The 12,838-nt window shown below is 39.7% G+C and overlaps 1 protein-coding gene across 1 annotated transcript in view; it reads left to right on the top strand.

Annotated features, from left to right (window-relative positions):
- Window positions 1-12,838, top strand: part of LOC121960063 (netrin receptor UNC5D-like) — a 296,895-nt gene that overhangs the window by 262,461 nt on the left and 21,596 nt on the right. Inside the window, exons 13-16 of the mRNA XM_088070697.1 lie at window positions 3,043-3,192; window positions 4,519-4,737; window positions 5,510-5,594; window positions 11,707-11,878. Coding sequence (XP_087926823.1) covers window positions 3,043-3,192; window positions 4,519-4,737; window positions 5,510-5,594; window positions 11,707-11,878 — 626 coding nt within the window. The remainder of the gene's footprint in view (window positions 1-3,042; window positions 3,193-4,518; window positions 4,738-5,509; window positions 5,595-11,706; window positions 11,879-12,838) is intronic.

The raw sequence follows: 12,838 nt of genomic DNA, 5'->3' as shown, positions 1-12,838 counted from the left end.
TGCCATTATAATATAAATGAAGTGTCATTCTCCTTCAAACATAAGAACTACGCATGAATGAAGAAGGGAGACCAGACGCAAGTCTCATTTTACAGCTTGTCTATAAGGGAACAAATTATATAAAGCACACACACACACACACATACACACACACACACACACACACACACACACCCACAGACACATTGAGCCGATCACAAGATGTGGTTCTAATTCTTTATAGTTCTTAATTTCCATTTCCTATACTGTAAATGTTCTCACACATTAATGTCATTGCATGTAATACAAACCACAGATCATGCAAGTGAGCTGTACAGTTTTGTATTTATGTTTATTAATGTATATATTTATGAATTATACATGCACTACCTTGTATTGTGATATAACTACATCAATTATTAAAATGCTTTAGGGGCTAAAATGACTGGATTTAATTTTTCACTTTGTTTACATGAGCTTTCTGGTTGTCAGTGCTGCAGTGCACTAAATGTCCAATAACACATGCAGTGTAAAACTAAATCTAAAAAGTACACCATGCATTTATTTCTTTATTGCAAACATCAGTATACCCCAAGCAATAAACGCTCGCTAAAAAGTTATGGTAACAAGCACATTTTGGGCTCTTAACAATTTTACAATTGAACTCTTATCTATTATTACTTAGATGTGCTGTGACTTCAGCAAAATATTAAACGAGGCGTACCATCAGGGTAGTTTGTGGCATTATGGGCTGTTTTGGGTATTATGTTACATATGACAAAACTTCCATTAATTATTCATGATCCAAAATTAAAAACGTAATTTATTAGTGTTTTCATTTTTTTCCACCGGGCTCCCGGATGGAGCATTTGTGGCCCCGTGGCTCCAAACACAGAAACATCAGAGCTCAGAGGCGTGGTGTGTTTTGCCCCACAGATTGAGGCATATTTTTACAAGGCTGGCATTATGGGTCGCCACAGCAGCAGCTCTCAGCAGGGCATAATAAAGTTCATTTTGATAACACAGCAGGAGCCAGGGAAAGCTTTAATCTTGGTCCCTGTTCTCCTTGATAGAGGGGCTAAAACCGCCCAACCTCCGTAAAAATCCAACATGCCCTCCCGTCCCTATAGCCAGCTATACGCTGCCACAGTAGTTCCACTGTAATCATTTCATTTCTTTTTTTCTTTGCAATCACGTCCTTGATCATGAGTCACGATGACAACAGCTCGCCCAATTCCTTGCAAAATAAATTGACAATAAACATTTCTTTGCTCATTAAGAGAAACCACGCTGTTTACTTAAGCGTGTCTTACATTGTCGTTTCACGCTCGCTGAAACAGCTGTCAACGCGTCATTAATCACAGCAATATTTCACCTCACAATAAACACATTTATCTTATCTATAATCTCTTCTCTCTGTTTCTGTGTTTCTTGATTGATCCACAAAGTCCTGTGATTTGATTCCAGTACAACGTACATTGGGTAAGATGGAGGAAGATGCACCCTTCCCCTTAATTCCTCGTCTAAACAATATATGGCTCTAAATCTACACTCATCACATGTATTGAATTGCTGCGTTCATGAGATTTATTCCTCCAGAACCGTTTGAGGGTAACTGATCTAATTAAAATATAATCTATGTATTTATGTTAAGTTGTACATAAAAAGCTTTGAAAGGCCTAAAATATGATGATCAGAGATTTATGGGGGGAGTTATTTGATTGATTTGAAAAGACAAAAAAGTTTTTTCTCCATTAATCGTTTGAAACCTTAGCAAATTGTTTGGTTTTTTTCTTTAAAATATGCGGAGTGAAGGCAATGAGCAACTTAGCAAGACATGGCCCAAAAATTAGCAACAAATGAGTTTAAAAAAAAAAAGAGTTACAAGAAAATTACCTGAAAATTTAAAAAAAAAAAAAAAAAACTGCAACAAACAAGAAAATTTCCTTTTAAAAAGTGCAGAAAAACAAATATTTATAATGGATTTTAGTAAGTGCAGAAAAACAAATATTTATAATGGATTTTAGTACATTTTGTCTCAGAATTTACAAATTTTAAATTATTAAAGGCCTAATTATGAATATAGTTTTGTGAACATTTTCCCCTTTTTTAAGAATTGGAATATGTAGAAGTCTACCTACTTTTCTCGGTACCCTACCCATCTCCCTAGTAGTATACCCACTTCATTAATTACCTCTGCACCACTGTGTATGTAGTTAACGTCTACATATTATAAGGTAGCTAGCAAGCAAACATTAGCATTTGCTAGATAGCAAGAATTAGCCAACATTTTTTGCAAGCTTGCTGAAGGACGACATCCTGAAGTAAAACAATATGCCTGAAGGAAAGCCTGCAAGGCTCTGAGATAATCCAATAATAAATCAGGGTTGGGATTTCAGTTTATTTTATTTAGTCTGACCATGCATTTTGAGCTGGGGGCCTAAAAGATTTTCATTTTTGTGCTACAACATCATAATTGGCTACTCTACCAATTTATTTCTCCCTGTAGTGTGTTGGTTTATGCATCATCCTCCTGCACATGCTACTGTTACATTCAAGTGCTTTTTATTTAACAGTTAACTGCCATGTCATGACATGACTCTGGTTTAAGGGGGGCATCTTTCTCTACATATGGCTACATTATGTGACTGATTCAGTGCATCATAAAGGAAAATGCTTATATTCACAAAGTAAACTCTGTTAATTAAACTAGAATGTAACTCACTGGCACTTCACATTGTCACAGCATTCTTTTAAATCACCATGACATCAAATTAAAGCATATTACTACACCCCAGCAATTTCCAATGTGCCAGTTGTCGCTTTTAATTGAGACATTGTTACAGTCAGGTGAAAGCTATTCCTGTTTCCATGGGGATGACATTATTGCAATACTCACAGGTGGATTAAAAAAGTAGTTGTCATGACATGCTTTAGGTTTGTTTTTTTGTTGTTGTTAATAGAGGAAGTCTCATTTAAAGCCATTCTCTGCTAATGTAGTTGTTGCGTAAAGGCGTCTAATTGTTGACAGTAAATATCACTTTTTCTCTGTGTGTTTTCCAGCAAACCCCCTGCTTATTAATTCATCCATGCAACCGGATCTGTCAGTGTCACGTACCTACACCAGCCCCATGTGTTTCCAGGACTCTATTGACAAGGAGCTAATGGCCGAGCGCTCGCTCCTCGACCCGTTGCCTGATCTCAAGGTCAAAGGTCAGAGAATAGAAGTGTTTTGAAAGTCAGTGCCTATGGTCGCCAACCACTTTTGGAAAGGCAAGAATTACAGAGTAATATGATGTTCTGCTTCTGAAGGTTAAAGCATAATCCATCATGCTTTGAACATGCTTTGAAGCAATCTTGAAGAAAGCTGTCATACAAAGAAAAATGGTCATCACCTTGAGGGGCATCAAGAATTGACCATTTGCAATGCCATCCTCCTTAGTTACTGTTGCTATGCCTGTCAAGCTGTCCTTTGTGCAGTTTACAGTGAAACCGATTTACCACTTTAAATTTGTGGTCATTTTTGAAAGAATGGGACCATAATTTCAATGCCAAATGCCAAACTTTGAAGCAGAAATAAACATGTTTACTGCCTGGTGCAAAAAATGATATTGGTCTCAACATTCATGACAACTGTATGGCATGTATACCAATTTGTTACGGCTTGGAAGTTGCATAATGCGTGGGGCTGCAGTCTGTAAGTTAGATCCACCCCTCGCTCCTCCTCCATCACTACTGGCACCCAAAAAATCCAAGACTGTCGAACTCGAAGCTTCAAAACAGGAGTCCACAAAACGATGTCACTGTGTCTACATCCATAATTTTTTTTTAAACCTACAGTTTACATTGCTTTTGGAGTTAAAAATCTGATTGTACACTGCAATACATTTCAAGTCTGTCAAAGTTAGAGATGTAACTTCACCTGTTGCCTTAAAAAAAGTGAATAAAATCAACTTAGCTTACTCTTTCGGGCTCCTGTCTTGTTGCCTTTCTTATTAAAAAATGGCAGCTACACAGAAACTTTGAATTTCATTGGCATCTCCCCCATCCCCACACCCCTTGTAATCTATTGTTAAACTTATAACTTACAGACGTGAGTTAAATGAACGTTGACAACCCCACCCAAACTCACAATTAGTCAAGACAGTGAACAACTTAAATATATGTATAAGTGTTTGTGTGTGTGTGTGTGTGTGTGTGTGTGTGTACATATATATATATATATATATATATGTATGTATATATATATAAAACAGCAGCATAAACATAGTTACAACAATAAATACAAGCAAACAAATACAACTTTCACACGTTACAAAGAACAAGCAACTTGAAGTTAATCTTTTGAATAATTATAAACTTGTGATCAATATCCAAATGTGTCATTACTACGTTAAAAGGAAGAAATAAGTTGCTACTTCATGGGGCTATCATTTTTTACAGTGTACAGTGATTCCACATTCCCATTTTTTTCTCTTAGTCTAATGTTTCAAATCATTTCACTGCTACAGAGTCACTTTTATGTCTTTGTATCTGTAGGGGTGGCAGAAAGGGCAGAGTTCCACGTTATGTCCCACCCACAGACATTCCCAAGGGGCCTGGCTCCAGACTACAGAGGGGTCGCAGTCGGGACGACGCTGGGCAGAAGAGGCAAGAACCTCTTCACTCCACAAGTCTCTTTGACTCTCAGCAGGCCCCTCCACAAAGCAACCGCTGTGTTCGGTCATGCTGGAGGCAGGCTGGTGGTACCCAACACAGGTGAGCCCGCTGCGGAAAAAAATTCCATTCGACACGTCTGTGTGTGTAAACCGAAAATCCCTCAACATAAAACGAGAAATCACACAGAAGCTGAAATCTATAAGTTTCCACTTTGAAACTACAGCGAAGCTGATACAGGGAATCTAGTATTGCATTTTGAAGTTGTTTGACCTTGTCAGTGTTGGTCTGCGGGGAATGTGTGGAAACGTCTTCGATCGAATAAGTAACATGAACATGAATATATTATTTATTGAAGTGATGGAGTGAGACAGCATTGGCATTTCTCAGTTTTTCTAAGCAGAGCAAATGCAGATTTTTTGTGTGTTCATTTCACAAGCATTCCCAGTGTTAACATATCAATGAACACACTGTACACTATGAAGAGAATCTTAACAAGCATATGTAATGTAAACCTGTGATGCTTAGTCTACCTCATTATTCAGGCAGCTCTTTCTCATGGCCTACATTCATCATCCTGTCCCTTGAGGGCTTTTATCAACTGCAGCGTAGATTGGCAGTAATTGTTTATCATACAGTAGAATATTGTGCATGTGTGTGTCTAAGAAACTGTGTGTGTTTGTGCTACCAGTGATGATTCACAAGGCCTTGGGGACTTGCTCCCGTCACCTTTTTCCTGGTGCCATCACCTCTCTGGCTGTCACCTGCAGTAAAGCGACCTGACAGCCTGACAGGTGTGTGCGAGTCATGTGTGCACGTTTCGTGTTCTGATCTTTTTTTTTTTTCTTTTTTTTGCATCCCTGCTTCTCTGCAGGTATCAGTCTGCTGGTGCCTCATGGGGGGATCGCAGAAGACACTACCTGGGAAATGTACATGATCATCAACCAGGAGGACAGCAGGTGAGGGACTCTTAGTGAGGCAGTGCAGTCTGCTTCTTAGGATGCTCTCTTTTAATCTTTCAGCCCGTCGCACCGCATCTCTCATCCCCCTTCCTGCCATAGCGTCTCCTCCTCTCTTTGCTGAACATGCGCCGCGAACAGACATGCGGATCCTCTCAGATGGACAGCGTGTACTGTACTCACATACAGATACATATTCCCACTCAGCATGTGGTCCTTGCTCATTTTGCAGTCACTACAGGGGAGGACATGATGTGTCACAAATACATTGGCAGCTGCAGACAGATTGCATTACTGCCTTGAGCAACTGTCTCAGCAGAGAGAGATACACTCCACGACTCTGGTGGCCTGTTTTGTGTTTGTAGACATAACAGTGACGATATCTCTCTCCGTTGTGACTGCTTAGAGTGGTGAATATTGTGAACTTTGCGATGATAGATGATATTGATTCGATTTTTTGGGGGGATCTGGAACACCATAAAGTTTAGATGACTGCCGGCAGGAGTCTGTAGCTTCACCGTCAGGATTTTCACAGAGCTATTACTTGAGGAGGAAGTGGCATGAGAGATAAGGAGAAAAGAGGGATAATAACTTTGACTTCTTTGCAACACAGTCTCAAAAGGTATCTGACAACCAGGAGTCAGTTTTTTGGACAAGCGCTTGATTTATAGCAGACAGTATCAACGTGTCAGCATGTCTGTGTGAAGCTAGCAAGATATCGCCAACAACACGGCTAACCGCCTGTGCTTCTCAGTGAAATTCGATTTGTACATCTGGGAGAGAATCAAAAGTGACATTTAGTGACATTTGAAATCCAACTGTCATCTCACCTCAACCTTCACTCATCCATTAAGTCGCAAGGGTCATCTGCGTAGATACAGATCAAAGGTCACTGAGGCTACAGGTTGTTTCTCGGAGCTGTATTAGTGAGCTGGTTGTACACTGCCCCTGCCTAAAATCTCCCCCATTTCAGCCCAGCTGCTGCCCTCCAGGCTCCTGCTTTGCTCTGATAAGCCCGACGCTGTTTACTTCTCTGGCTGTCGTTTAAGAAGCTGCTGGAGCCGTGCACCGCTGAGCTGTCAGTCACAGCCTATCTTCTGACAGCCGCAGAGTCCAGGGGAGAAATTGGATCCTTTCTTCTCATTCAAACTCGGCCATCTACATAAGACGGCGCTTTCCTCGGCAAAGAATAGGAATCGATCAGCTCTGGCTCGGTTTCAGGTGTTCGCAAGAGCTTTCGTTCGTCCTCTGGGCTTCACGAGGTTGTTTTGTGTGTGATCTTCTCCGGCTCAGCAGGGGAACGGTGGGTAGTCCAAGGACAGAGTCGTAGTGGGTGACAAAAATAAAAGGACGCCCGATATGGTGTGACTCAGGCAAGTTTGAGTCAATAAGTTGAGCAGTGTCAGTCTAATTTTTTGGTTATACATTGCACGGAGCCACCCGTCACTCTGTGGTGTCAGTCAGACTTGCTTCAGACAAGGCTTTCCTTTAAATTTTGAGTTGTAGGTTATGTTTGATGTTATTTATACTGTTTTGTTAGTATGAACTGAGTAAGCCGACTCTGTTTAGAATCAATACTTTATTAAGCTTTTTGAACCCATTTGTAACATAAATTGACCTTAGACAGTTGTTGTGGCTAATGTTTAAGTAAACAGCAGTTAGCATTATTTTGGAGTCACGTCTGCGGCCACTGCCAAATTTAGGTCCAAGTTTCACCCTTTTTAAGGCCTGTGTTTGTCACCACTTACCTCTTAGGGAAATATCTTTAGCTTTAGCTAATTGCCATTTGTGTCTGGGCGGGGAGTGTACAGTGGGTTATTAGAGGTTTTTATTGCTGAAAAATACATTGATGAGAGTGGTGAGTGAATCAAAACAGTAAGATTTCTAACTGTAAAATCAAAGCAATAAATTAAAAGACATTAAAGGAATACTTCACCCCCCAAATTATCATTTGTAAATCAATTACTTGTTACCATGTTACTTTGAATTTGTGAAGAAAATTTTGTTTTTCTTGCACACCTCCATGATTAACAGATAATCCAAGAACAGAGGAAATACTTCATGAATTGAAGCCATAGGGGTCCCGTTAATGACAGAAAAACTATATCAAAACATCCATTCATCCAGTTCTATGCTCAGTGCTTCCCAAAAAGAGAAGCCCTTTCCGATGGGGACAGAACTGAAAGGGAAACTGAAATGATGCTTTCTTCAAAGCCAGACATCGTCGACAAAAACAGTAACTTTACCTCACTGAGCACAGGCGCAGGTGGTCTACCTCTGCTTCAATCAGTAGTTTGTTTTCATTTATTGTTTGACTTGGGTACATCTAACCTCACATTTAAAATATAAAATTCACATAATAAGACAAATACAATAACTGATAGAGGCAGCGGTAGATCAGCAGCTCCTGTGTTCAGTGAGGTAAAATTACTGTTTTTGTCAATGGAGCTTTGAAGAGAGCATCAATAACTTTCACTTTCAGTTCATTTCCCCGTCAGAAAGGGCAGTGTTTCTGGGAAGCACTACGCAAACGACAAATGACAAGCTGTTGTGTGAAAGCTTTTAAAGAAATGTTTCGATATGAAGTTTTCTATACAAATTCAAAGTAACACAGGGTGGGTGATTGATATACAAATAATGATTTTGGAGGTGAAGTGTTCCTTTAAAATTTCTTGCTTGACAAAAGATCATGTTATGTATGCTTACGTTTCACTGACGCTTGCTAAAGGTGAACTCACAAAAAACGGATAAACTGATGCAAGTGATGTCCCTTTTTGATTGGTACCATAGCTTTTTACAGTCTGGAGATTTCAACTGCTTCAAGGCTGTTCACATCATGTCCTGTGAATTATATCCAGAGTAACAGAGATACTGTTTCAGGAAGGAAGTTTGGTTTTTTTTAAATATATTTTCTCATTGTTTACCAGAGTTTTCTTCTTTTGTTGGTTTAATTTGAGTAAACTGGCCCTTTAAATAACTCAGTTAAAAATTTCCTACTAAAAAGTTCAGTTTTATGGCTGCAATTGTGTTAAATTCTGATTTCATACTCCTGAGAGCTTGAGAGACAGACTTTCAGTGTCTAATGAGGCTTTGTCAAAATATTTTTGATTGTAGTCTGAGCAAAAAAAAAAAAAAAAGCCAATGTCACACAGTCAGAATGTTAAGAAAGTGAAACAGGCGTGTTGTGTGTGCTCCAAATTTGAAACAAGACTTAACTAATAACCCCGATCTATTATCCACAATTTAACCATGGTCCTGGAGTGATATTTCCTTGTTCTCATAACCACAATCAGAGATGCTAAATAACCATCTTTAATCTTTGCTCACAGGCAATCTGGCTAATTATCATAGTCTCAGCAGCAGGTAACCTTGGTTTCCTCCGAGCCTGGGGCTGATTAGCACAAAAGTGCAGCTGCAGGGCCACGCTGCTGTCTGGATGTGTAAATTTATTTTAAGACAGCAGATCATAACCCCTTTTAATTTTTTAAGTTTGATTGGTAACAGTATAATGACGGAGTTTCACACAGCACTCTGCCTCAGAAACTGTTAAAATAACAGGAAGCAAACAAACTCAAATACATGTTTTGCTGCGTGGGAAGGCTACAGTCTCGGCACACACACAAACACGCACATGCTCATACATCACCACTAACCTCCCCACCTCTGTCTTATTGAGAAAGCAATAGTCAGTTGTCTTGTAGGGATATTGTTGCAGGCATGGAAACCACTAGAAAATCCTGTTAGCTGGAAGTGTTGTTTCGTAATTTGGAGATTACAAAAATAACAGCTATTATTGTTAAAAACTACTCAAGAAAAATAGGAAAGAACTAGGAGCTGTGTCCCAATTTAGTGCTGCATACTAGTGGTGTATTAGTGTACCAAAGCAATCATCTGTGCTTAAACAATGAATTAATTTATAGATAAGGTGATCAGAAAAATAATCTGCAACTTTTTTCATAATTTTTTTTCAAGTAAGAGTTTCATATGTGTTGGTTTTAGTTTCTCAAATGTATCCACATGACTCTAAAATGAATATCTTTGGGTTTCAGACTGCTGGTCAGACAAAACAAGACATCTGTAGATGTAGATATTTGGCTCCAGGAAGTAGTGATGGACAGCTGATTAACCCTTGAAAGACCCACAAGACCATGATCTCGACTGACATTGCTGTCTTTCAGAGGCTGTATATCCGCCTGAGTATTAAAGCTAGAGTGAAGAGAAGAGAATAAATAAGACTCCAAAGTTAGGCAAAACTTTGGCAGGGGGGAAGCTTGTATGGCCATTTTCACAGGGATTCCTTGACCTTTCACCTCAAGATATCATAAAATAAGGGTTCTCTAGATACCCACAAGTGTACCCTTTACAGGCAAAAACAATGCAGCTTTTTGCATGCAGTATAATTGTGTTATTTAGCTTATTGTATTTGAATATTTCTAACAATTGGTGTCCTTATATAGTATTGGAATTGGATAACTTGACGTGAGAGCTGATACATAATGAGCCCAACTGAATTCATGTGTGATGATGTTAGCCCCCATAGCAGCCATTTTTTGAAATCATTGTATAGAATGATCTATAGTGACCTCTAGGATAATTAGAGCATCATGGAACGTAGTAGCCAGAAAATAGAGACCTCTGGCATTGAAAGGCTTTTTTTAATGGCTTTCTTGGATATATTGACAATTAGTGGGTTTCTCAGCAATTTTAGGAACAGAAGTGCTGGCCATCCAATCATCAGAAGAAGACAGAAATCTTCAAATGTCAGAAGTCCTTGATAACAAATCACATCATTGATTTTTGATGGTGTTCCACAAGGTTTTGGTGTCTTAATGTGGTATTTTGGAAGGTTTTTTGACCATTTCTATCAATTCTTGAGTAATAAAACATTCTTAAACTTAGCATAAAATCTTAGTAGCAAATGGTATCAACCCAAAAATTGCTGCAACGACTTGTGAGACATAATAGAGCATGGGAGGAAATACCCTCAAGGCTTTTTTGAGATATCTTTCCCTTAAGGTATCACATTCACATGAATGGGACAGACATATGTCATATACTTCTGTCAATTATCTAAGCTCTTTTACACTAAACTTTAAAAGTTTGAAGCGGTGCCTAACTAATCACAATGCTTATTACAGATTTTTAGAAAATATTGACATATAGTGCAAAACTGTGTCTCAAATTAATCTTCAAATTCCCACCTTTTCGATTATGCATACCACTTCTATGTTGCATATACTGCTGACCTGCTATCTTCATCTAAAGACCCCTATGTCCTGTAGAGGGACAAAAATAGGTCATTTGTGGGTCTCATTGTGAAAAAAAAATAAAATTGGGATACAGCTATTGACTTGGTTATCTACAGAGTCAGGTGGTGCAGTGTTTATGTGTCAACATGAGAAGTGTAACCTATAAAAACGATACTAACTCATTCCCACTCTGTTGGTGTTTCCAATATTTGTGTGCGTGTTTGTGTGGGTCCGTGCACAGTGCTCACATTTGTGATGCATCTGTGCCTGCATGTCAGCGCCTGTCCCCACTGCACTTGTATTAATGATGTTGAGAAATATCCATGCTGCTCCGGTGACAACAGCACCGCTATCGTGTCCCGTATATGCGAGGTGTCCAGCCGGGCCAGCTGCATGACTGATGGTGGTCCCATTGATTGCTCTCAGTCTTCAGGGCGTCCAGCCAAGATTGGGCCCCTGGCCAAGAGCAGCTTGGCCCAGCTAATCTGTCACCAGGCTGGCCAGAGCAGGCTTCATAAGCTCCATCGACCCACCAAGCTTACACGCTGTGTGCTAAAGCCTGTCCTCCCTAGCCCCACTGTCCATTAGTCTTGGTGCTTTAATCTTCCTCTATCTGTGTGTCTGCGTGTCAGCTAGTCAGGGATTGATTCATTATGAGTGTCCAAGGATTTGAGTTTACTTTGTTCACAGTCAAGGGTCACACTCTGCTATCTAAATGCTTGTTTAAGCAGTGATTCATTAGCCTTCGTTTTCATACCATCTTAAAACCTTTTTTGCAATACAGACAAATATAAATTTTATCAGAAATATTTGTGAGATTTGTTGTTTTAACATGTTTGTTTTCTGTACCTCTTTGTTTGTAGTTCTGTGTCCGAGGACGGGCCGGAGATCTTCTTGAGTCCCGCAGTCACGTACGGCCCACTAGGCCTCGACCTGTCCTGTCCCATAGCCATGACCATTGCCCATTGCGCGGAGGTCGCCGCCGATAATTGGACCATCCGGCTAAAGAGACAAATGCAGGACAACAAGTGGGAGGTGAGCGATTTCTATTAAATTTCAGCTGCGGTTATCAGGTCCAAATTCTTTGCTGCAACATGAGTGCAGAATGTTAACAAGTGCAAACACACAACTTTCAGCAGCGCCCAGAATATCAAAAGGATCTGATAAAACTGCTACCACTTACTTTGATGAAAATTTTCATCCTGCAGTGTAGTCATGCAAGCATGGAGCCGATTTCAGGGTTGCCAGCTCAGATTCGTCATTCTGTATAAAATTCAGCCTTTCAAGCTCTACCTCATGCTGTCATACATCCAAAAGAAATGTCAGAGCAAATGCGAATGGCGGCTATTAGTCATTGAAACATTCATTTCTTTTCCCAGTTTAATGATAATGGTATTTTAAAGCATCGCTTCTTCATGAATCTGTGATTTTTGCGCTGCAGCTGTTCAGAACATCTTAGCACAACAAGCACCATTTATATTAGAGGGAGAGAAAAAAACACAGTCATCTTTTTTACAAAGTGCACATTCTGTATGTCTGTTTATCTTGTGTTATTTATTAAATGGAAAAACAGTAGATGAGGGAAGATGTATCATCTCGATTATTCTTGATAATTATCATGACACATGAATTGTAGAAAATACCATCCACCAAATAGATTCAGCTACTTCAGCATTATTCATTTCATCTTCATCAAATGATGTCAAACGGCAGAAAATCACTGCTTCTTTACAACAGAGGGAGGGAGAGATGGTCTGTGAGTGAGTGAGTGAGGAAAGGGAAGGAAGGAAAGGGAGGGTGAGTGAGAGAGGGAGTGAGGGAGGGAGGAAGGAAGGAGAAGGTGAATGAATTGAGTGAGGGAGAGAGGACAGGGGAGACAGAGGGAGGGATTGACTGACTGACTGAGAAGGGAAGGAAAGAGAGAAAGAGAGACGTATTGAGAGTGGGAGGGATTGAGTAAGTGAGTGAGTGAGGGGGGAGGGAGGGATTGATTTA

This window comes from Plectropomus leopardus, chromosome 20, assembly GCF_026936395.1.
Source record: "Plectropomus leopardus strain MGB_pleo_1.0 chromosome 20, ASM2693639v1, whole genome shotgun sequence".
NCBI classification, from domain to species: Eukaryota; Metazoa; Chordata; class Actinopteri; order Perciformes; family Serranidae; genus Plectropomus; species Plectropomus leopardus.
Note: the sequence above shows the minus strand (reverse complement) of the source record. Positions and strands in the feature narration are given on the sequence as shown.